Below are 24,147 nucleotides of genomic sequence, written 5' to 3' on the forward strand. Positions count from 1 at the left end.
CAAACAGCACCATTTCCCAACCAGTTCCTCAGAATCCTCCGGCCTTCAGGAGTGACTTTCCAGAATACACATAGAAAATCAGCAAGAAGGAGAAAGTTTAAAAATTTGCTACACAAATTTGCTTATTTGTGGTTCAATAGGATCTAACCCACTGTCTTGACCCTTTTAAGCAATATGCCTTTCACATTCTATTCCATTTTATTTGATGCCTAATTCTATGCTAGAACACTGCTCATTCTTGTTTTTATTTATGTCTCATTCTAAAAAGGAATGCCTTTTTAAGGCCTCTGTGACACTGCTTGTTAACCTCACTGGTAGGATCATGCAATTGTTTGTACCTTGTCAAATCACTGATGCACCTTTTATCTGAACTGCCTCCAGACAGCCTCTCCCGACTTTCTCCTTAAATCTTGGGAAGAGACTGCTTAATTGAAGGTGGAGCTTTTACTGTTTGCTCTGGTCCAGACAAGTAGCCATGTTCTATTTGATAGTTTGCTGTGGTTCTTCTTATATTGTCAGCCACTTTTAGTCCACATTAAATGGAGAACAGGACAAAAGTACCTAAATAAATGAACCCTCTACTTTTCAGAACATTTTCTCAGATGAAATTGTGTGTGACAGTGTTGAACTTTCTGGGCAGCTTTCCATGCACACACATGTTAAATTGTATGGCAATGTAGTTATTGTCTCTGGGCAACCCGACAACACATGCTTTGCATCAGATCCTGGCTACTATTTGAGATTAAGCCCCAGATCACCAGTCCTTTACCTAAACCTAAAACCTAAACCTATCCTTTAACTATCTCAGTGTTCTGGTCTGATTAGAGCAGAAATGTCAGTTCAACATCCCAAACACTCATGTGAAAGGATTTTAACAATAAGCACTTCAGCTAGGAAAAAAAAATCTCTCTCCAGCCAGTATATAAATTGGTCAAGATCATACAGAAGATGTGCTCATAGCTGGGGAAACCTGTTTGTGTAGCTAACATTCAACTTTTTTGGAGGGGGGGGGGGCGTGGTAAAACAATTCCTATTGCCAGAGACACAAGCTGCTTTCAAACAAAGATCATCTTGTTTCAGCACTAGGAACTGCTATGGCAGCCATACAAAGTTCAGCTTCCTATCAGTTCCTTCCTATGTGCACATATGCCCTTAAGTTCATGCAACATTCTATTTCAGGGGTGGCCAACGGTAGCTCTCCAGATGTTTTTTTTTGCCTCCAGCTCCCATCAGCCCCAGTCAGCATGGCCAATGGCTGGGGCTGATGGGAGTTGTAGGCAAAAAACATCTGGAGAGCTACCGTTGGCCACCCCTGCTCTATTTTTAGCACAGTCCTAAAACAGTTGGCATTTCAGTAATGACGTAAAATGTCCTACTCTTGCCTCTTTACAGTTCTCTGTCTCAAGTTAATCATTTCCTAATAGTTAAGGTAGCCACTAGTTCTCAGCAAAACTCAAAAATACTACTTCATATAATGTTGGTTTGCTGCTGAAAAAAGAAAGTGCTTCTCCATGACTGGCTTCCAAATTGTATCAGATAATGCATCACAAATGTAACATCTGGATGGCTCTCCCAGCAGTAAGGTTCCCTACTAGCCCTGATCTTCCAAGCAATGTGCACCAGCTGCTCCTGGGCATGCATATGTAGCAAAGCTGATGTGAAAATGTATTAACTGTTAAGATGGTCTGGTTTATAGTGGAACAATGAAGATTTTTGACGAGTGTACATAAGATTATGGACAAATAAATGCATTTGAGAGTTATTTCGGATGGTTAACCTCCATTAGCTTTACCTGAAGTTTCATATGTATTATTTTCTTTCTAGTGACTGACTGTTAAGGCCATAAGAAGCTCTATTTCTCCTCTCTCTTTTTTTAATGCTTGGCATTTTGGATCCCCTGGTTAATACTGAATGCACTGGTTGTATGCAAGCTTTTTCTTCATTGCATTTTGGAAACTGTCATGAAAACATTTACCAGAAAGCATTATTTGAAATCACTTTTAACTAGAAATCCATTGTATGTACTATGTGTTTATATACAAAAACATAAGCCCATGCTCATTATATTCCAACCTATACATGAGGATTCCTTTGGAAATATAGCCTCTGAAATACTTCATACCAGCACAGCATTCAAGTAGATGTCTTATGGTTCAAGTAATCCATGCTTCTCTTAACCAACCTCAGCTACTCTCTCCAGAAGAGGTTCCAGCCAGTGCTCATTGCATTCGCAATGACTATCCAAAAATGTCAGTACTTTGGCCTGTGCTGCATCTGCCCCTCGAACACGAGAACGCATCAAGCCTAAAAAGCAAAAGCACACACATTAGAAAACTCTGACGTCAATAAGTGCATTTCTGGGTGAAACTCCATATTCAAAAACAGAAGAACATAAACTATTTTTTAAAAAACTCAAAAATACTGAACTTGTATACAAATAAAGAAAACAAACTATAAGCAGTAAATATCAAATATGTCATATAATTTAAAATTACTTATATAATACACTCTTAGTAAATTCTTTTGAATTTGTTCTGAAGGTGTTACTTTGTCACTTCTTTCTCAGCTGCATTCTTTTAGAAGGGTTACTTACCATGGACCTGCCTTTGATGCCCTATTTTGGGCATGCCACCTTCCTGGGATCAAAATAACATACAGAAAAGGCTAACAGTCCCTTACTTTAATGCCCCTAAAAAATCTACTGAATTATTCAGTAGTTTGGATGCGATATACCCCATTTAAGTCACAGCTGGAAAAAAATTAACTGAAATTACTTAGAATTAATATAGAAAAAAAATTTAACACTAAAAATTTTAAGGTGCATTGGTTTGTACAGTAATAAAAATCCATCAACTCCAACAGTGCTCCAATTTTAGCCAATATTTGAGGGGATGTGCACACATGAACAAATAGGATACAGCAGACTCCATTATTCTTAAGCAATAAATGGACCAGTACAGGTCTGCAATAAATATTTTATGGTTTTTTTGTACATCTGTGGGGTACCATATAACCTTTTGGTGGAACAGAATATTGTGAATTAGTATAAAGCTGCTGTATTCTGGCTTGGATAGCCCAAGCTAGCCCGATGTTGTTAGATTTCAGAAGCTAAGCAGCATTTGTCCTGCCTAGTATTTGGATGGGAGACCTCCAAGGAATACCACAATCATGATATGGAGGTAGGCAATGGCAACTCACCTCTGAACATCTCTTGCCTTGAAAGCCTTATGGGGTTGCCATAAATTAGCTGTAACTTGATGGCCAAAAAAGAAGTGGCTATTGTAATTTTTATTAAAGCCAACACTTAGATGTCTTACCTGAACATTTTTTTCAGCTCAAAGCTTCCTAGAGTGCTGCAAAACACAGCAATACAATAGCTACTAATTTTTTTTTCTATTCAGCATCTTTAAAAAAAACCCAACTCTTTAATCATACATTATACCTCCAGGAGGCTACTTAACTGTGGTATCATAATAATGCAACAACTGCTTTTTAATACCTTTTTTTTGAAAGCATTTTACATATTTTACCCCTCCCCCCCCAAAAAAAATCTTGGCACAGTCACTAATCTAATCTCAACATCCTTTCAGTGAAGCCTCCCAAATTAAAATGGAGTGTGTGTATTGAAAAAATACAAATAATACAAAAACTGGACTCAAACTTTGTTACATATTCTACAGTACAGGAACAATTTTTACTTTCCATAAAACACCAAAAGAATATACTTTTAAAACAACTGATTCCAGGTTTATGGTAGAAGTTCTGCAGATCAACTGATCACTGCCAGTTAGATCCAAAGTTTTGCTTGTTTTGTAAAAGATTTAAACACCTGGACATTTCTATTCCCAGCTTGGGAATATGAGGTACATTAAGAGGTGTTTCTTAAAGATAATGTAGCGGTCAAGTATAAGGTGGTCTAGACACCAACAGAGAATGAACCAACATTCCTCTCCTTTCTGTTGATACTACAATTCAGAATCCGTTCTTTATTTACAGTGCTTGTTACAAAAGGCAAGATTTAAGCATTATTCCTTTATCATTACAAGATAAAATATTCACAGACTTCAAAGTTTATGAATGGACTATAATTTGATTTTATAACCATTTGCAAATATCTCTGATGGCAATGCTTCTAACTTGTTAAGACTGGTAACCTGGCCTGTATTTTCTCACAAGAAGAACCTATCAAATTATTCACTTCAGTGGGACCAACTATCATAACCTACTGCAATCTACCAAAGCAACCAGAGTCGGACTACCATTTTTATGTATTCATTTCTGCTTCTAATTTGTATAAAAAGCCTGTGTACTCAGGAAGCTGTTGATTTAATACGGGGTCTGGTACCATAAAGTGTCTCCTTAGAAAGAAATAATAAACAGAATAAATAGCTGCTCCATTTATGCTTTTTTGCTATTCTGCATGTTGTTAAATTTGCTAAATTCTTCTTGTTTTATATAAGAATAAACATTAATAAATGAAAAAGAGAGTGAGTCAAAAGACAGAAATAAGAGAGGGCTAAATAGCTGCCTTGTTTGTGCAATTCATTGCAGTTAATTTTTTCTACAGTTGATGCAATGACATATAAGACTTGCAACAAAAGCAAACGGTTTCTATTGTTATAAAATGTACTTCTGCCTGGAGTTTGTGTCTGCATATTCCTCCCATTCTTAATACAGTTCTCACCTTCCCGCCGGTCATTTCGTAGGACCCGCACTTTCTCAATTTTACCCAGAAGAGCACCATCCTCAGCTGTCAAAAAAGGGCAAACCTTGGTTAACTGTTTATTCACCTTGGCTCAAAAACTGTTTCTTGCCAAACCATGTGCACTGTCAACTTGCAGGCTACAGAAGACTTCACCCTCCACTCTGGGAGGAGGAATCCACTTTACAGGATCAGTTTCTTCTTACACAAATTTTATTTATTTTATTCAATTTATATATATCTCCTTTCCCCGCCAAGCAGAGCTCAGGGTGGCTTCCAACAATTAAATATACAGTAAAATCAGTATTACAGTTTTAAAATTCAAATTTACAGTTTAAAAACCTAAACCATCAACTACCATGTTGGATGTCATCCAACAATCTATCACAGGTGGGCAAGAGTGGGGGAAGGGGGAAAAGGGAGACCAGCTGAGGTCTCTAACCATAACTCTTCTCAACCGTTTGCTTGGTGGAACATCTTGATCTTACAGGCACTGCACAACTGAACCAAAATCTCACAGAGCCCATGTCTCATTAGGCAGAGAGTTCAACCAGGTTGGGGCCAGAGCTGAGAAGGATCTGGTCCTGGTTGAGGACAGCTGGACTGAATTGGGGCCAGAGCCGAAGAGGCCTTAGTCCTTGTCAAGGACAGCCAGACTGGCAATTTCTCCAGAATACAACTTGAAAGGATAGGAGGCCTGTTCTTATTATTATCTGATCCAATATCTGCATTTGCCCAAGTAATTCCAATCATAATACCAGAAAACAAAAGTTAATTTCAGAAACTAACACATGCCTGCTTACTCCTGCCAAAGAGGTTTATTAAAGGTTCAAGAAGCCCTCTTAAAGAACTACACTTCAAACAGCTGCTAGAACACTTTTGGGGCAGAACAAGGCTGCACAAAGAGGGGAAGTCAGCTGACTAGGTCTGTGCCCTCCCCCCAAGACAGGAAACCGGCTGCTCTAGCAGCTGACACCTCTGCTCTTCTCCTTCCATCTGAGGCAAAGGCAGCCCTCCCTGCTGCAGACTTCATTGGCTGCAAGTAAGGAGCTGAAATCCTGCATTAGTACTTACGGTCATTACTGTAGTCATCTACCAATATGATCTCCTTGATAAGATGTGATGGACTTTTTTTGAGAACACTGAAAACAAACGAACAAAAAGAAATCAGAAGAGCACTTTCAAGATTTAGCTATTACATCAAAAACAGAGACATTTTTCATAGACAAAGAAATGTCAAGTATACCTGACAACTGTACGAAGCAAAGCTGATCTTGCCTCATTGTGAAAAGTGATTACCACGCTAGTAGCTGGCAAATCTATCCGCCACTGTTTTCTCTGACACCTTGAAAGACAGGACAAAAATTATGCAACAGTGCTGTCTAAACTGAGCTCCTATTAAAAGACAGGCAACAAGATTACAGATACTTTCTAGGAAAGGAACAGCTGCAAAATCTCTCAAGCCAAACAATTGTCAGTATAAAAACAGTACAAAAAACAGAAACCTCAAAGAATACCGCTAAAGACTAAGCTTGAAATAGTGAAGGTGTGGGTGACTATGTCAAGGACTTTCTTTGGAAGAGAGCCCTGGAGCACTTTTATGTGGATGTATGTTACCTATATGATTTTTTAGTATTACTGGCACTTTTATACATGAGCTAATTGTATGAGAACCTGCAACTGTTTTAAAGTTTAAGACCCAGTTTTTTGATGCACACCATCATGTGGGTCCAAACATGCTTCTGATCCCAGCACTAAAGAAAGGATGCCAACTTGCATCCCATCCCACCCTGTCTTTCCCCCTTGAGTTCCATGCCACAGCTTTCATGAGGGCAGCTTTGTCAAGAACTGGAAACTCTTGTGTTGGTTGCCCTTTCTTCTGCACTGATACAAGATAAGTTTTGCAATATTTGATAGTGAAAGGCCATGTGTTGTGATTCAGAGGTCCCAACAATGGTTAAAGTCAGGTTGCAAGTCATTTGCACTGGGACGCCTCAGTATATCATCCTAATCACAAACAAACCTATTAATTGTTTTGATTAAGAGCAGTGTAGTGCAACATTTATTCAGCTATATTCAAAATCTAGCCCTGCCAATAATTTAGAACAGTTCACCTAAAGCAACTCATCTGATCATCTTTAATACTCCAAGTTGAATCTAGGTCTTTTCAAGTCAATCAAATCCTCAAATATTTTAAAACCTGCAGGGGCTATATAAAAATTAAGCTGCTTAAAAGTCTCACTGACAACAAGACTGGAAAGCTCTGTTAATCCTTTGTTTGTTCTCTTCCAGAATTAATCATAGGTGAAAGCTTCATGCATTTGATTCTCGTTTAAACATATGAAATACAGCAAGGGAATTTTACCTATTTCCTCCCTCTCTTCAATTTTATATATATTTGATAGATTTTAAGATAAGGGCTGCATTTCAGTGGTACAGCAGCTGCTTGACATGCAGATAGGTCCCAGGTTCAGTCCCTGGTATTTCTAGTTAAAAGGATCAGATGGTAGGTGTTGTAAAAGACCTCTACTGGAAAACCTGGAAAGCCACTGTCAATCTGAGTAGGCAACACTGGCCTTAAGGGACCGACGGTCTGATTCAATTTCATGTGTTCACATCAATATGACAACACCTAGTAAATATGAGTGCCTACATGTTGTTTTTCTACCACACATGCATGGCAACCTTTGAATAGCAGATCTTAAAGTGGTAAGCTTGAAGGTTACGCTAATGCCACTCATACAAATTATCAAAGATGGCAGCATTAAGGCTGCCCAATTTGACTGTGGTTAGGAGATTTCAGAGGGCAAAGTACAGCAGGGGTAATTTTATACTTATCACACTGTTTCTCCAATCCATCTTCCTTCTGCATTTTGTTTTTTACCATGATTTTCTAAACCTCTTTTGATGCCATATACCTGTTGGGTGACTGCTCACACAGTTCCTTATGGCACTGACTTTGCAAACCTGAGCTGTCTTTGTAGACCTCATCTTCTAGCAACAAATTAGCTTTGTGAATGAGGCTGCTTGCCTCTGCAGGCTAAGCTGGGACTTTTGCAGTCTATTCCTCTTAAAAGCTTATTCCTTCTTTCCCTTTTCCTCCTTTCAAACCCTGTCTGAAATCTCTGTCCTTACCCGATTTCAAAAAAGGAGGAAGCAGCAAGAAAGAAAAATCAGCGTAAGGTAGCAGTGTGAAAGTGCCAAAAGACAGGTATAGTTCTCACTGTGAAAGACCTTTTCCCCACACATATTATTACCCTGAGTTCACTGCTGCTGGATAGCCGGTTTCCTCCCATAGCATTGTGGTACATTCATTTACTTCCCAGGTTTTTCTCTTGTCTTTTCTGAGCTTACTTTGTTGCAAAGTTTTAGGAAAGATCAGCAATTAAACATTGTCATAGGTGTCTATCAAGTTCTCTGAATTCCCAGATTTCTCCCCCGCCACAAAAAAAAATCTGGATCCTTTTGTTACAGATATGCATTTCCTCTTATAGCTCCCCAACAAAATAGGTTACAGACTTTTTTTTTTTAATTAAAGCTGGGAATTCAGTGAATGGCATATATTACAATGGCACTTGGGTTTCGGCACTTGGGTGTGACACAGAGTGTTGGACTGGATGGGCCACTGACCTGATTCAACATGGCTTCTCTTCATGACATAACTATAGTAAACTGTTGATTTTTTAAAAATGCTGAAAAGCCCTTGTTGGGAAGATGGTTACTGCCAAGGAACTGGGAATGTAGAAAAACCTGCCATGCAGAAAAGCCATGTTGCTGCTGCCATGTATCAGCAGTTACAGCAGCAACAGGGTTGCTGGTTACATAAGTATGTCCCTTGTGGAAAACATCATAGTAAAGCTATAACTAAACAGTATCATTTCAAATTGTAGATGGGGGACTCCCACGAAGTGTGCTGTAGTAGTTAGGGTCAGACTAGGATCTGGGAGACCCAGACTCAAATGCCCACTGTGCTATGGAAACATGCTGAATGACCTTGGGCTAGGTTCCACACCCCTAGCCTACCTCACGAGGTTGTTTTGATGATAAAAATAGGGAAGAGGAGAACAATGGGTTTGGGTCCCCACTGAGGACAAAGATGGACTATAAAGTATTTCTTTATTTTATCAAATTTATATCCCGCCCTCCACCAAAGGGCTCAGGGCAACTCACAACAGTTAAAAACAAACATAAAATTTTAAAACAAGATATACAGTAGAAATTATATTGATAAATAAAATACTGTCCAATCATAGGTTCACCACCATGGTGAAAAACAGCAGTGGGGGTGGGGAAAGAATCAAATATGAAGAATGATCTGCCTAGGACTGTCAATTTCACAAGACGTAAAGCAAACATTCTCAAATTACTGAAGCAAATACAAATTGCGTATTAGAAGAACAGATGGTTTTTATACCCTGCTTTACTCTACCCAAAGAAGTCTCAAAGTGGCTTAAATCACCTTCCCTTCCACAACAGACACTGTTGTGTAAGGCAGGTAGAGCTGAGAGATCTCTGAGAGGACTATGACTGGCCCAAGGTCACCCAGCTGGCTTTATGTGGAGAAATGGGGAATCAAACTCACTTCTCCAGATTAGAATCTACTGCTCTGAACCACTCTACCTCTCTTAACCACTACACCAGGGGTGTCAAACATGCAGCCCGAGGGCCAAATCAGACACTCAAAGGGGTCTTATCAGGCCCGTCAGCAACTCAATGTCATCTGCTTCCTTCTCTCTCTTTCTCTTGCTTCCTTCATCATAGCTTGCTTTGCCAGGTTTGCTCAATTGCTGGTTACATAAGTATGTCCCTAGTGGAAAACATCATAGTAAAGCTGTAACTAAACAGTATCATTTCAAATTGTAGATGGGGGACTCCCACGAAGTGTGCTGTAGTAGTTAGGGTCAGACTAGGATCTGGGAGACCCATGAGCTACAGAACAAAGCCTCTATTTTTTCCATTGGATGACCAGCACATGAAGCAACTTAGGCTCAAAGCAATGACCATGAGATTTCTGTAATGAATGCAAATAAATCAAAAGTAGGTTAGCAACTTACAGACACACACTTAGAACGACCATTGGTACTTACTGTGAGGGGTCATTCTCCTCTGAGTACAGGAGGACATCTTGGGTGCTTTCCACCATCTTGTCAGGGAGGCAGGAAATAGAATAATTCTTCTTCCTCTTCCTTGACCCTGGAGCACCCAGATCTCCTCAGTTGGGATACTCCAATAAGCAGTCTCTAAACTATCAACCTTACTCACAATAAGGAAACAGTAATAACAGTAATAATAGTCAGTTAATATGCAAAAAGCATAACATAAGGAACTGTAAAGAACTGTAGAGCAGCAGAAGAAAATGGAATAGCTACAGCAGAATAGACCCTAGTATGAGCGATGCAACATGGTGGTCAAGATGTCCTCCTGTACGCAGAGGAGAATGGCCCCTCATGGTACGTACCAATGGTCGTTCTCCATCTGAGTCAGAGGCCATCTTGGGATCTCCTATAGCAGTAAATTAATGACTGGGTGGGGCATCGCTCTCTTCTAGGACCACATGTTGTAAAACCTTTCTGTCAAATGCTGCTTCTGCTGAACTGTAGGAGTTTAATTTGTAGTGTCGGACAAATGTTGAGATACAGGACCATGTTGCGGCCCTGCACACCTCATCTACCGAGGCATAATTGTTAAAGGCTGCGTTAGTTGCAGCACTTCTAGCTGAATGTGCTGTAATACCTCTGGGTACTTCTAATTTCATTGCTCTATAGGCTTCTGCAATACATTGTTTAATAGCATAGCTGATGGCTGAAGTTGACATCTTTTGGCCCAATCTTGGTTGTACAATGTTAATGAACATGGCATCCGTTTTCCAGATTGGCTCAGTCCTGATTAAATATGCTTTTAGACAGGGTCTGACATCTAAGTTATGCCATATTCGCTCCCTAGGATGTTTAAGGTTTGGACAAAATGATGGCAAGTGAAGTTCTTGAGACTTGTGAAATTTTGACACAATCTTGGGTTGAAAAGTAGGATCTGTACAAAGAACTACTTTGTCTTTGTGAAAAAGACAAAGTTCTTTCTTTACAGACAGTGCATTGATCTCCGACACCCTTCTTGCTGAAGTGATCACTATTAAGAAGATTGTCTTTAAGCGTAACCATCTTAGAGAAATGCCTTGAATAGGCTCAAAGGGTGTTTTAGTGAGTGCGGACAAGATAGTGTGTAGATGCCACGTCGGAAACCTATGAGTCTGTGGAGGGCACTTGAGGGTGGCTCCCCTTAAGAACCTCTGTACATGTTCGTGCTTAGAGGGATCTTTACCTTGTATCAGTCCCAAAATGGATGATAGTGCTGCTACCTGTCTCCGTAAGGTGGCTGGTTTTAGTCCAGATTGTAATCCATTTTGTAGGAATTCCAATATGTCTTGAATTGATGAATTTAGTGGATCTTTTGCTTTTCTGCGACACCACCTATGAAAAGCTTTCCAAGTGGTATTGTAAATTCTAATGGTGGACTTCTTTCTGGCGGCCAATAATAACCTAACTTCAGGAATGTAGACCGTTCAATTTCCACACGGTCAAATGCAGCCAATCTGGATGGGGATGCCAAATTGGACCCTGCGTCAACATGTCTGGAATGATTTCTAGCCGGAGAGGTTGAGTGGTTGATAGCCTTTGGATAGATGAGAACCATGGGCGTCGTGGCCACCACGGGGCTACTAATATGACCCGTGCTTTCTGATGTTGTACCTGTTGAAGAAACCTTGATAACACCGGAATTGGGGGGGAAGGCATACAGTAGGCCCTGAGGCCAACTCACTGTCAGTGCGTCCACCACTGCCGCAGCCGCAGCCGGGTGAAAAAATCTGGTGCAAAAGGTTATTTCCTGGTAGTTGTCATGAGAAGCAAACAGGTCCATTATAGGTTGACCAAACTGTTCGACTATCTGCTGCAATATTGACATCTTTAATCTCTATTCCCCTGGATGTATGGTCATTCAGCTGAGCCAATCTGCTTGAACATTGGCAATGCCCTTGATGCGTTCTGCCCTGATGGAAAGAAGGTGGTGTTCTGCCCAGTTAAATAATGTCTTTGCTTCCCTGGACAGAGCAAATGACCTAGAGCCCCCTGATGGTTCAGGTAGGATTTTGCAGCCACATTGTCTGTTCTTACTAGTACATGCTGTTTCTGTACCTGATCGGTGAAGAATAATAAGACTAGGCGTATTGCTCGTAGTTCCAATACATTGATTGGCAGTTGGGTTTCTGATGGTAACCATCGACCCTGCGTTGGTATGTTGTCGAGCGTTGCTCCCCAACCTGACAGACTGGCATCTGTGAACAGCTGCATCTCTCTGGGAAGATAGTAAACTCTCCCTTGTCGCAGATTGGAATCCCTGGACCACCACATCAGAGATTTCTTGACCTCTAATATGACCTTGATCTGTGGATTCTGTTTTATCATGATCTGGTACTGGTGAGGGCGGATTAACCTTTGTAACAGTCTCGTATGTAATCTGCCCCACTGAACTGCATCTATATTTGAGATGAGCAAACCCATCAATTTGGCTAAAGTCAATAATGGAGTGTAAGTGTTCCGAATGACTAAATTCACGAGTTGCTTGGTTTTCTGTATCTTGTTGTTCTGAAGAAAGACAGAGTTCTTTCGTGTATCTATAATCATCCTCAAGTGTTCCAACCTTTGTGTTGGTTCTAGAGAGCTCTTGGCTATATTTATAAGAAAGCCGTGTTTCTGTAGACACTGCATAGCTGCTTGGACATCTGACAGAACTTTCTGGTTGGACGCTGATCTGATCAGAAGGTCGTCTAGGTATGGATGAACGTGTATCCCCTGTTGTCTGAGATGTGCCACAACATTTACCATCACCTTCGTGAATACCCTGGGGGCCATGGCTAGACCGAAGGGAAGCGCTCTGAATTGAAAGTGTCTGTTCCCCACACAGAACCGAAGAAACCGGCGATGAGATAGCTGGATCGGAATGTGCAAATAAGCTTCCGTGAGATCCAGTGAGGTGAGGAACTCTCCTGGTTGTAAGACCTCTGTGATGGACTTCAGGGTCTCCATATGAAAGTGTCGTAGATGAATGAATCTGTTGAGAAACTTTACATCGAGTATTGCTCTCCAGTCCCCGTTTTTCTTGGGAACCGTGAAGAATACTGAATAAACACCTCGACCCCTCTGATCTGTTGGAACGTGTTCTATGGCATTGATCTCTAAGAGATGTGTGATGACCTTGTTCATTATACAACAACAACAACAACAACAAATTTTATTTGTATCCTGCCCTCCCCGCCGGAGCAGGCTCAGGGCGGCTAACAACATGGTTCGGAGTTAACTTATACAAGTGAATAAAACTACATTAAACATTATCAGCATTTACTTAAAATCTGATTAAACATTAAAATTAAGTTAATTTTTTAAAAGTGCTAGTGCTATGTTTACTTTTTCTGATGGCGGTTTCCTTCACAATTTCCATTTCGATCAGGGAAAGCCAGTCTGAAGAGGAAGGTCTTGCAGGCCCTGCGGAACTGTTCTAGGTCCCGCAGGGCCCGCATTTCCTCTGGAAGTTGGTTCCAAAGGCTCGGGGCTACAGAGGAGAAGGCCCGGTTACGGGTGCTTTGCAGCTTCACCTCTCTCGGTCCGGGGGCAGTCAGCAGGTTTTTCCCGGCTGACCTCAGTGCTCTCTGGGGTTCATATGGGGAGAGACGGTCCCTAAGGTAGACAGGTCCTCAACCATATAGGGCTTTAAAGGTAATGACCAGCACTTTGTAACGAACCCGGTATGTAACTGGCAGCCAGTGCAGTTCGCGCAGCCCAGGCTGTATGTGCTCCCATTTAGGGAGTCCCAGCAACAGTCTAGCCGCTGCGTTCTGCACCAGTTGCAGCTTCCGGGTTCGGCACAGAGGCAGCCCCATGTAGAGGGCATTACAGTAATCCAGTCTCGAGGTGACCGTTGCATGAAGCACCATTGCCAGATCTTGGCGCTCTAGGAAGGGAGCCAACTGCTTTGCCCGCCTTAGATGGAAGAAGGCTGACTTGGCAGTGGCTGCAATCTGGGCCTCCATTGATAATGCAGGCTCCAGTAAAACTCCCAGGCTCTTAACTCGGTGCGCCGCTTTCAACGGCGCCCCGTCGAAGACCGGGAGAAGTATTTCCCCTCCCCGAGCGCCCCGACCCAGACAAAGGACTTCTGTCTTCGCTGGATTCAGTTTCAGCCCGCTCTTCCTCAACCAGGTTGCCAAGTCCTGCAGGGCCCGGTCTAAATTCTCTGGGACGCAGTCAGGCCGGCCGTCCATTAGCAGATAGAGTTGGGTGTCATCTGCATATTGATGGCACCCAAGTCCATGTCTCCTGGCAATCTGGGCAAGGGGGCGCATGTAGATATTAAATAACATTGGTGAGAGAACTGCCCCCTGAGGCACTCCGCAATCCAGTGTGCGCCTCTGGGACAGCTCGCCCCCAATTGCCACCCTTTGTCCCCGATCCTCGAGGAAGGAGGCAAGCCATTGTAAGGCAGACCCCCTCACCCCTACATCGGCGAGGCGGCGGGTCAGTAGCCGATGGTCGACCGTGTCGAACGCAGCCGACAGGTCCAACAACATCAGCACCGCCACACCGCCCCGATCCAGGTGCTTTTTGTAGAGTTCTTCCGGATCGGAGACACCAGAAAACATTCCAGTGGAATGCTTTTGAATTCTACTGCATACCCACATGATACGGTTTCTAATGTCCAGCAACCTGTTTGGGAAGCCTCCCAAGCGTCTTGAAAATATTGACGTCTTCCCCCTACCGGAGTTGAAGTCCAGTCACTCCTTGTTGAATTTTGGCTCCTGGTCCTGCTTGTCTACGCTCTGAATTCTGCTTGTTGAATCTAGGATTATTGAACCCTTTTCTGAAGGGTTGTCTTGGTTGGTTCCAGGATGATCTCTTGTTATTTGCATAGGATCTTGATCTGGCCAATGTGTGTGAGGAACGAAAGGACTGAGAATAGAAGCTTCTTCTGTCAGTTCTGCGAATGTTCCTTGGCATGGCTTTCTTTTTGTCTTTGGTTTCCACTAAGATCTTATCTAAGGCACTACCAAAGAGCTTTTCTCCTTGAAACGGATACGATATCATGATTTGTTTGGAATGGTTGTCTGCAGGCCATGCTCTAAACCAGATGCCTCTTCTGGCTACTGCCCCTGATGCCAGACCTCTGGAACAGAAGGTGAGGGCATCTAGAGAAGCGTCGGCCGTGAACTCTGCTACTTTAAGTAGTCTGGTGGTTCCCTCCATCAATTTCTTATTATTTTCTGGTAGCAATTGAGAGAGTCTCCTAGCCCAGATTATGGCTGCTCTAGATACAATAGACGATGCAGTACATGCCTTAATTGCCATAGTTACCGCCTCGTGTGATCTTTTTAGGGCTAGGTCAATTTTCTTGTCCCAATTGTCTCTAATGGAACCGTGCCCGTCTTCTGACACCAAACCCAGATTTTGAAGAGCCATCACTACTGGAACTATTTCGTTTGCAAAAACAGGCAAATCATATAACTTTTTTACAAAGGCAGGAAGCTGCCGATTAGAGTTAGGTTTTCCCTATTCAGCTTTTAATTGTCTCTCAAAGAATTGTGGAAAAGGGAAAACCTTAGTAGTGGTGTGGGGGCCTGGGGAAAACTCCCTATCTCCAGTAGTTTTATTTCTGGGATTGGTATCGGTACTGGGATTCTCCTCCCCAGAGGCAGAATCTTGGAGCGCCAGTGCTGCCATGACCCTGGTTAACAAATACTGATAGCCATCAGCTTTAAAGCAGCGAACTGACTGCTCTGGGACACAGACATCCTCCACCTGCTCATCTGAAATAAAACTCACTTGATCTTTGGATTGTGAGTCCACATCCAACTGATTCTCCTCTTAATCTTCATCTAACAATCTAGAGTTAGAGATCTCTTTTCTGGCTGCCTAAGTTGGCCAGTTGTGCTTTCTGGAAAGATTTTTCTCTGGGCACCTTGAGGAGGAAGGAGGGGAAGGAGATCTGGATCCCACTGACCCCATGCCCATAGCCCCTGATTGACAGGCATTAAACATTTCTGCTCTAATTGTTTGCTGGAGCATAGTCATAAATTCAATAGAAAATGGCCCTTTAGGGTACAGTACATTACCACTTTGTTGTATTAGGGCTGGGTCGACCGTGGAGGCGTGATCCGATAGGGGTTAGCCTCCTGTATTGTCTCCTGCCGGGAGATTGGTAACCGTCCCAAGGGGCAAAGCATAAGGCTCCTGGCGCCTGTCTGGCAAAACGCGCAGCAAAAATCCTCCTTTAAAATGGCTGCCATCAGATGTGAGCCTCTGGTGGGGAGGAACTCCAAGCCCTTCCTTTGAAGCCCCTGGACGTTTCAGCCCGCGGTGACTAAGGTCACTAAAATGGGCAATGTTGCCGGGAACCGCAGCAAGCTGGGAAGACATGCCGGTCCCGGGGTCCACTCCCACAGCCTCAGTGCAAGGACTTACGGAGGACGCATCTTCTAGGAACTCGTCCCTGAAATTTTCCATCCGCCGCTCTTTGCCGCGCTCCGCAAGTGAAGGCAAAGGGGAAAAAAGTCAGCTACTTTAAAAGCAGCCGCGGCCGCGCCACTCTCCCAACTACTGTGAAGGCAGATAGAAAGTAAGTAGCTCAGTGTAACAGACTGGAACTTAAGAAGATTGTTAGACAGAGGAGTAAGGTTGGAAAAAAAGGAAGAATTAGATTAGGAATAAAGAATAGGATTAAAATTGCTTCCTATCTTCTAGGAGCTAAACTAGCTAGTTGCTCTCCCTCTAGAGGCAGGAGAGAAACTGAGATCTGGGTGCTCCAGGGTCAAGGAAGAGGAAGAAGAATTATTCTATTTCCTGCCTCCCTGACAAGATGGTGGAAAGCACCCAAGATGGCCTCCGACTCAGAGGGAGAATCATAGAATTGGAAGGAATCTCCAGGGTCATCTAATCCAACCCCCTGCACAATACAGGAAACCCACAAATACCTACCCCAAATTCACAGGATCGTCATCGCTGCCAGATGGCCATCTAACCTGTGTTAAAAAACCTCCAAGGAAGGAGAGCCCACCACCTCCCGAGGAAGCCTGTTCCACTGAGGAATCATTCTAACAGTCAGAAAATTCTTCCTAATGTTGAGCCGGAAACTCTTTTGATTTAATTTCAACCCACTGGTTCTGGTCCAACCTTCTGGGGTCACAGAAAATAATTCCACACCATCCTCTAGATGACAACCCTTCAAATACTTGAAGATGGTGATCATATCACCTCTCAGCCTCCTCCTCTCCAGGCTAAACATCCCCAGCTCCTTCAATCTTTCCTCATAGGACTTGGTCTCCAGATCCCTCACCATCTTCGTTGCCCTCCTCTGCACCCATTCCAGTTTGTCTATATCCTTCTTAAAATGTGGTGCCCAAAACTGAACACAATACTCCAGGTGAGGTCTTACCAAAGCAGAGTGATGCGATACTACCATATCACGTGATCTGGACACTATACTTCTGTTGATACAGCCCAAAATTGCATTTGCCTTTTTAGACCCCTAGATCCTTTTCGCACATACTACTTCTAAGACAAGTCTCCCCCATCCTATGGGATTTTTCCTACCGAAATGCAGAACTTTGCATTTATCCCTGTTAAAATTCATTTTATTGGTTTTAGCCCAGTTTTCCAGCCTTGAACAACACCTGAACAGCATAACCAAGATCAGGGCTTTTTTTGAGCAGGAACACAGTTCCAGCTGGCTTGGCCAGGGTTCCGACTCAAAAAAAAGATTTCTGGTAGAGGGAAGGCACTAGGCAGCCATGCACTTCAGACCACGTGCTCTGTCCTCTCTTCTGCCTCCAGTCTCCAACAGGCTTGCAAAGAGAGCAAGAGACGTGGAGCCACCCATGAGTGCCCCCTCCAAGGAAAAGCTGGGCCTGCCACTGCCTGCTCTGCTGCACATGTTTGGGAGGGTGAAACAAGGTCTCTCATTGGGCTGTGTGAAAACACACATCCATGAAATGCAGCTGATAGCACTGTACTGTTCTGTGTCAATATGCAGAAAGTAACCTACTGAACGGGTATGTCAGGGGCAGTGTTCCCTCTAAGCTGAGTTAGTGTGAGCCTAGCTCACAGATTTTTAGCTTCCAGCTCACACATTTCTGTCTAAGCTCAGGAAAAATGGCCCCAGAACACAATAATTTATGCAGTAGGCTCACAACTTTAATGCCAGTAGCTCACAAAGTAGAATTTTTGCTCACAAGACTGCAGCTTAGAGTGAACACTGGTCAGGGGGTGTGACCTAATATACAAATGATTCCCTGCTGGGATTTTTTTGTAGAAAACTTACTACAAGTTTACTACAGCAGACATTGTCTCCAGATTCTGATGCAATAATTCAGAGCAAGAAGTGTCAGTTATCAGAAACTGTTAAATAAACAAAATGTTGCAAAAGTGCTAATCTTTTAAGCATATTTTTTTTAAAAAAATCTTTGTGTTTGTCTGTGTCCTTTATAAAGTTTATATCTCCACTACCTGGCATTACATTATATGGCACACATAACTCAGCCCGACAAGGTTTCATTTATGTCAGATTTGGCCCTCATAACAAATTAGTTTGACACCCCTGCACTACACCATTCTGGCTCTTGATGTTAAATGTTCAGGCACAGTAAAGATTAAATTGCTGATGTGCAACTTGCTCCAAACACTAAACTACCTGCATTTATTTATTATTTATTACTTTAAATTTCTATCCCACCCTCTCCGCAAGCGGACTCAGGGCGGCTGACAACATTCATTTTTACAGATTAAAAACCAATAAAAAATAGCTACAGTTTAAAATTATTTAAAAACATTTCATTTCATGGTGCTGTATCACTACAATACAATATAAGCGGTGATGATATGGTACTCTATAATGATGTAGGGTGGCAGCTCTCTCCCGGTTATATCTCAAAGGCCTGTCGAAACAGTTCAGTCTTACAGGCCCTGCGGAAAGTAGAGAGATCCCGCAGGGCCCTTATGGCCTCTGGGAGAGCATTCCACAATTCTGGTGCTGCCACTGAGAAGGCCCTAGTTCGCGTCAACCACAACCTAACCTCCTTTGGTCCAGGGATAGACAATAGATTTTTTATCCCTGAACGCAGTGATCTCCGGGGAACATGTGGAGAAAGGCGGTCCCGTAGATAGACAGGCCCCTGACCATAGAGGGCTTTAAAGGTCAATACCAGCACCTTGAAACGGACTCAGAACACAATAGGTAGGCAGTGCAGCTCTCTCAGCACTGGCCAAATGTGCTCCCACCGGGGGAGCCCCGTTCTGCACTAGCTGTAGTTTCCGAGTCAGCGCCAAGGGTAGCCCCATGTAGAGAGCGCTACAGTGATCTATTCTTGAGGTGACCGTAGCATTGATCACCATTGCTAAGTCGTCGCGCTTCAGGAAAGCGGCCAACTGCCGCACCCGCCGAAGATGAAAAAAGGTGGATCCAGTAATGGCTACAACTTAGGCCTCAATTGTAAGAGAGGACTCAAGGAGCACACCCAAGCTCTTGACCTTAGAGGTCAGTATTAGTGACACCCCGTCAAGAGCCAGCAGAGGGATTTCCCCCCCTGGACCACCCCGGCTCAGGTAGAGCCAGGTCTAGATTTTCCGGGGTACAGTTGGACTGACCACCCATCAATAGATAGAGCTGGGTGTCGTCTGCATATTGGTGACATCCCAGCCCATACCTCCTGACAATCTGGGCAAGGGGGCGCATATGTTGAATAACATCGGGGACAGACCTGCACCCTGTGGCACACCACATGTAAGGCTACAAAAATCTTCAATCCAAAATGCAAACAGCAGGATTGTTAGTATTTGTAATGTCTAAAACTATTTATTTATTGTATGTAAAACATTTATAAGCCGCCTTTCTTCCTTACAGAGCTCAAGACAGATTTTAAAATCACAAATTAAGCTTGCTTTAGTCAAATGCAGTCCTAAATACAACTGTTTTCAGCAATACTCAACACTTGTGCTGTAGTGAACTACTTCTCTATGTTCTACTCTTATTTCATTTTTTCCTGACTGGAAGCAAGAAATTTAATTATTTTTCTGAATACATTTTTCCATGTCTGGAAACTTTTGGAAATTTTACATATCTATCTGCAACAGACAAGTACGACAGTAAATCACCATTGACACTATGTATACCAAGCCTTGTCAATTTTGTGAAGAGTTCAATGAATGGGGACAGAACTCCTCAGTTTTGCCATGGAAAGCAGTAGGTTGTTAGCTACAATGGCTGAGCATTTACTAGTTTAAAAAGGTGCTCAAAACATGAGAGCCTCACACATTCTCAAGCTATAAACCAGCTCCCTCCAACTCTCATCTTTGGTTCATGTCCATTGACGAATTGTAACCCTTCATATCTCTTAGACAGTTATGTTCAATCCAGAATCTTACCAAGAGTTAGCACTATACCAAATGCAGAAAAACATGTAATTTCTTCAATATTTTCAAGCACACTATTCTCTCAGGGCAAGTTCAAGATGCAGAGTCAGCCCTCTTTGTTTTCCCAACAACACAAACTTTTTGCGGCATCTTTAGCACTAAACTTTGTGGAGGGATAGGGAGAAACAGGTCGACAGCATAAATAGGAAATTCAATTAATTCTACTCTTCTGAAATCTTTGACAGGTACATGAAGATCCACCATGTATCCACTCTGTCTGGACCACTTTGCATTGCTTTCACACTGATTTTATTACATCATCATATGAAATTCTGAATCACAGAACACCTCACATCTCTCTGCCAAATACATCTGTGCCAATACCTTAATCACTGCACAGCTTTAAATCTGCCATAATGCAGCATGACAAGGAAAAAATGAATGTAGAAGGGATTATGACATTTCCACGATGCAGACCATCTGCAAACAACATTCATAGCATCCAGGGTTTAGAATGCATCAAAGAGAAAGCAGTGAGTTACGGGATCACACACTGAATGAGTGAATCATCAACAGACTTCCCAGAAAACCCATTGCTTAACGCTGGGATGACAAGAATCTCTGGTAACAGTCATACTTAATTTCAGCCTTATATATTTTGGGGAAAGTAAAAAAAAATGCAGGGTCAAACTAGATGAGAGGATATTATTATCTCAGTTCCTCTTTCAGAGATGCAAGGCACTAATGTGAATCAGGGACACATAGGGAGGGGAGGGGGCGATGGAAGCTTACAGTCCCACATGTGCATTCATTAACCAAAACCAGACCTCTCACACTAGCCATATTTTGATTTTTAAAAACTGTGTCAGTTTCTTGCATCATATTCACAAAAATAACCAAATCAAAACACAAACTCAAATTTATTTTGCTCTGCAAGTTCCCTCAGCAACTTTATTTTAAAAAAAATTGTTCTACCATCTAGATTTTCCTCCCTGAATTTTTGGACTTGAATATCTATTCCGTTATTATATGCATGAGTACTGTTAACAGCACTCTAAATTGTACCCTCCAAGCTTTAAAATTATAGTGTCAACATGAACTTTCATCAAAATCACACCAACATTTACCTGATGCCAGAGTCTTTCATTTCCCTCTAGATAAGGCAGCTGTATGCAAATAAGAATACAGCTCAACATTACTAAATGAAGAAGCCTACAAGAATATTTGCTGCTGTTTTTCTTGAAGATTTGAACACTTGGTTTTGTTTTGGTCTGTCATTCCTATATATATAAAAGCCCAGGACAGAAATCCTGGGGTGGGGGCAGGGGATAAACCCCTACCCCCTCTCAGGATCTCCACCCAAGAAATTTGGGGAGTACTGAAAAAAATACGTTTGTTTAAAATTTAGAAAGAGCTAAATGCTTTTAAAACAAGCTTTTACTCATGGAAAATGGATAACATGAAAAAATTATGTATGGCAACCTACATTATCAATATATCTAATTCTCAACACAGCCCCATTTGTGGATATTTAAATCTGGAGACTGAGGATGGCAAGAGGGATCTTTCTAAAAACCTGGAAAAAGCCCCAGCTTTGCAAAGAGAAGGGGGGGGGGTCTTTCTAAAAACCTGGGAAAAACCTCAAGTCGCAAACAAATTTGAAATATTCAAAAAAAAAAACAAACCCTGGAGGGGGGTTTAAAACCTCCAAATCATAACAGCACCTGTATCTTTATGGGAAAATGCCCTTTGTTAGGAAACTATAACAATAATCAGAAGAGTTAGTCGTGTTAGTCTGTTGCTGTAAAATAGTAGAGAGTCCTCTACCATCTTTAAAACTAACAAATTTTACTGTAGCATAAGCTTTCGAGAAACACAAATGAAGATGTGAAAAAGAAAGCTGTGTTTCTCGAAAACTTATGCTACAATAAAATTTGTGAGTCTTAAAGGTGCTCTGGACTCTCTACTATTCCATAACAATATTGCCAGCCTTCAATCCTTTATTTCTGTCAGCAAAAGGCATGGGGAGGGGGAACCTTTTCATGGCTGTTCATATCCTTTGAGGGAGGACTCATCAAGGCCAGACCTGGCAACAAACACTGGTGACTTGATACCATACAACACAGCAATCCATGTGATGGTCACTTCCAGATTGGTCCACTGTAACTCGCTCTACGCAGGCTTGCCCTTGCAGCTGACCTCGAAACTTCAGCTGATGCAAAATGCGGCAGGACAGCTGGCAACTGCATTGCCTTTACGAGCAAGCATCTGGCCAGTGGTGCACCAATTGTACCGTCTACCAATAGAGTACTGAATCCGCTTCAAGGTTTTGGTCTTAACATTTAAAGCCTTACGCAGCCTGGGACCAACATACCTGCGGGACCACCTCTCCCCATATGTGCCCCAGAGATTGCTGCGTTCTGCTTCGCAGCACTTTTTGACCATCCCTGGTCCAAAGGATGTTTGGCTTGTCTCGGCCAGGGCCTTTTCAGCCTTGGCCCCAGCTTGGTAGAATCAGCTCTTTGTGGAGATCTGGGCCCTACCTGATTTGATGCCATTTCTTAGGGCCTGCAAGACAGAGCTGTTCCGCCAGGCCTTCGGTTGAGGCAGTGGACATCCTTATTTCCATCTGCTTGACCTCCCTTGCCTGCTATGATGCTATATTATTTTATCTTAATTCATTATTTCATCTCTGGGCCTACTGTTGTACTGATATATAGAATGTGCCCAATGGGAACCACCACCTTTAATATATGTGTTATCTGTTTTATTGTATTTTATGGTTTTAGCATGTAGTTTTTAATTGTTTAACTCTTGTTGTGATCCGTCCTGAGCCAGCTTGCGGGAAAGGGTGGAATACAAATTAACAAAAATAAAAATAAATAAAACAAACATGCATAACTCAAGCAGTAACACACTGCTTGCTACTGTTCAAAAGTAATCACTCCACAAAAGCCAGTGTGTTGTAGTGGTTACATTAGGATCTGGGAGACTAAGGATCAAATCCCACACTCTGTCATGGAAGCTCACTAGGTGAACTTGGGCCAGTTGCAAATAATCAGTCTAATCTACCTTACATAGTTGTTGAAAGGATAAAATACAGGAGAGACCTCAGGATGCTGTAAGCTGGTTTGGGCTCCCCCCACCAGCATGGAGAAATGTGGAGCATAAATGAAGCGGAAGATAAAATGGTAGTTGGCAGGGAGATGTGAGGATATGATAATCTGCCAGGATAAAGAAAAGAAGAAATAGTATGGGGAGGAGATAAATGAGAAAGTGAGGTGCCCTCCCCAGAAATCCTTTCAGGTTCCCCACTGTGCAACTGACCTCAGTGACCAGCAATGTGCAACTTGAACAACAAGCAATTCAGCCACAGCTTTCCTGGGGAGGGAAAGGAGTTACAGTGGGAAATTAGATGCTCCCCTGAAAATTCTTGCAGGTGCCCAGCATGCATGTTCTGTTTGTTTACTGTATATATATTTAAGGATATGATCGAAGTTTAAATATGAATAATTTGGGCAGTAATTAATGATATGTGTTTAATAATTTATCATCAAAATGTTCAATGTTTCCAAGTGTAACATGATATTAAAGTAAGCTGGTAGTCCTTCCTATTGCGACTGTATTAGAGGTTCTCTCCAAATTATACACTCTTTACTACAGAATTGGTTTTCTACCTTCAAAGCCTCTCAAACCCCATTCTTCAGATGGCAGATATTTAGATACAAATGTTATGGCAGCACAGGGCGCAGCAGTTTGCAGCTGCCTCTCAACTACTGGGTATATTTCAATTATGCTTCTAGGAAACTAAGGACTTTACTTCTAAAATCCATCAATATCTCAAATAATAGAAGTTTATATTGCTAAAAGTAGTAAAATGAGTTTAGGTCTGATAGGAAAGTAAATACTGGATATACTTCCATTTTATTTTATTTTTTAACAAAAATTCCAGAAAAAAAGGTTTCCAGATTTTCAGGTATATGATTTATCTAGTCT

At 42.2% G+C, this 24,147-nt stretch overlaps 1 protein-coding gene across 1 annotated transcript in view; it reads right to left on the reverse strand.

Annotated features, from left to right (window-relative positions):
• Positions 1–24,147, reverse strand: part of GALNT2 (polypeptide N-acetylgalactosaminyltransferase 2) — a 119,971-nt gene that overhangs the window by 27,217 nt on the left and 68,607 nt on the right. The window contains exons 4-7 of the mRNA XM_060242799.1: positions 5,949–6,047; positions 5,777–5,844; positions 4,685–4,750; positions 2,183–2,304 (exon numbers count right to left, since the gene is read on the reverse strand). Coding sequence (XP_060098782.1) covers positions 2,183–2,304; positions 4,685–4,750; positions 5,777–5,844; positions 5,949–6,047 — 355 coding nt within the window. The remainder of the gene's footprint in view (positions 1–2,182; positions 2,305–4,684; positions 4,751–5,776; positions 5,845–5,948; positions 6,048–24,147) is intronic.

Source organism: Heteronotia binoei, chromosome 1 (assembly GCF_032191835.1).
Source record: "Heteronotia binoei isolate CCM8104 ecotype False Entrance Well chromosome 1, APGP_CSIRO_Hbin_v1, whole genome shotgun sequence".
NCBI lineage: Eukaryota > Metazoa > Chordata > Lepidosauria > Squamata > Gekkonidae > Heteronotia > Heteronotia binoei.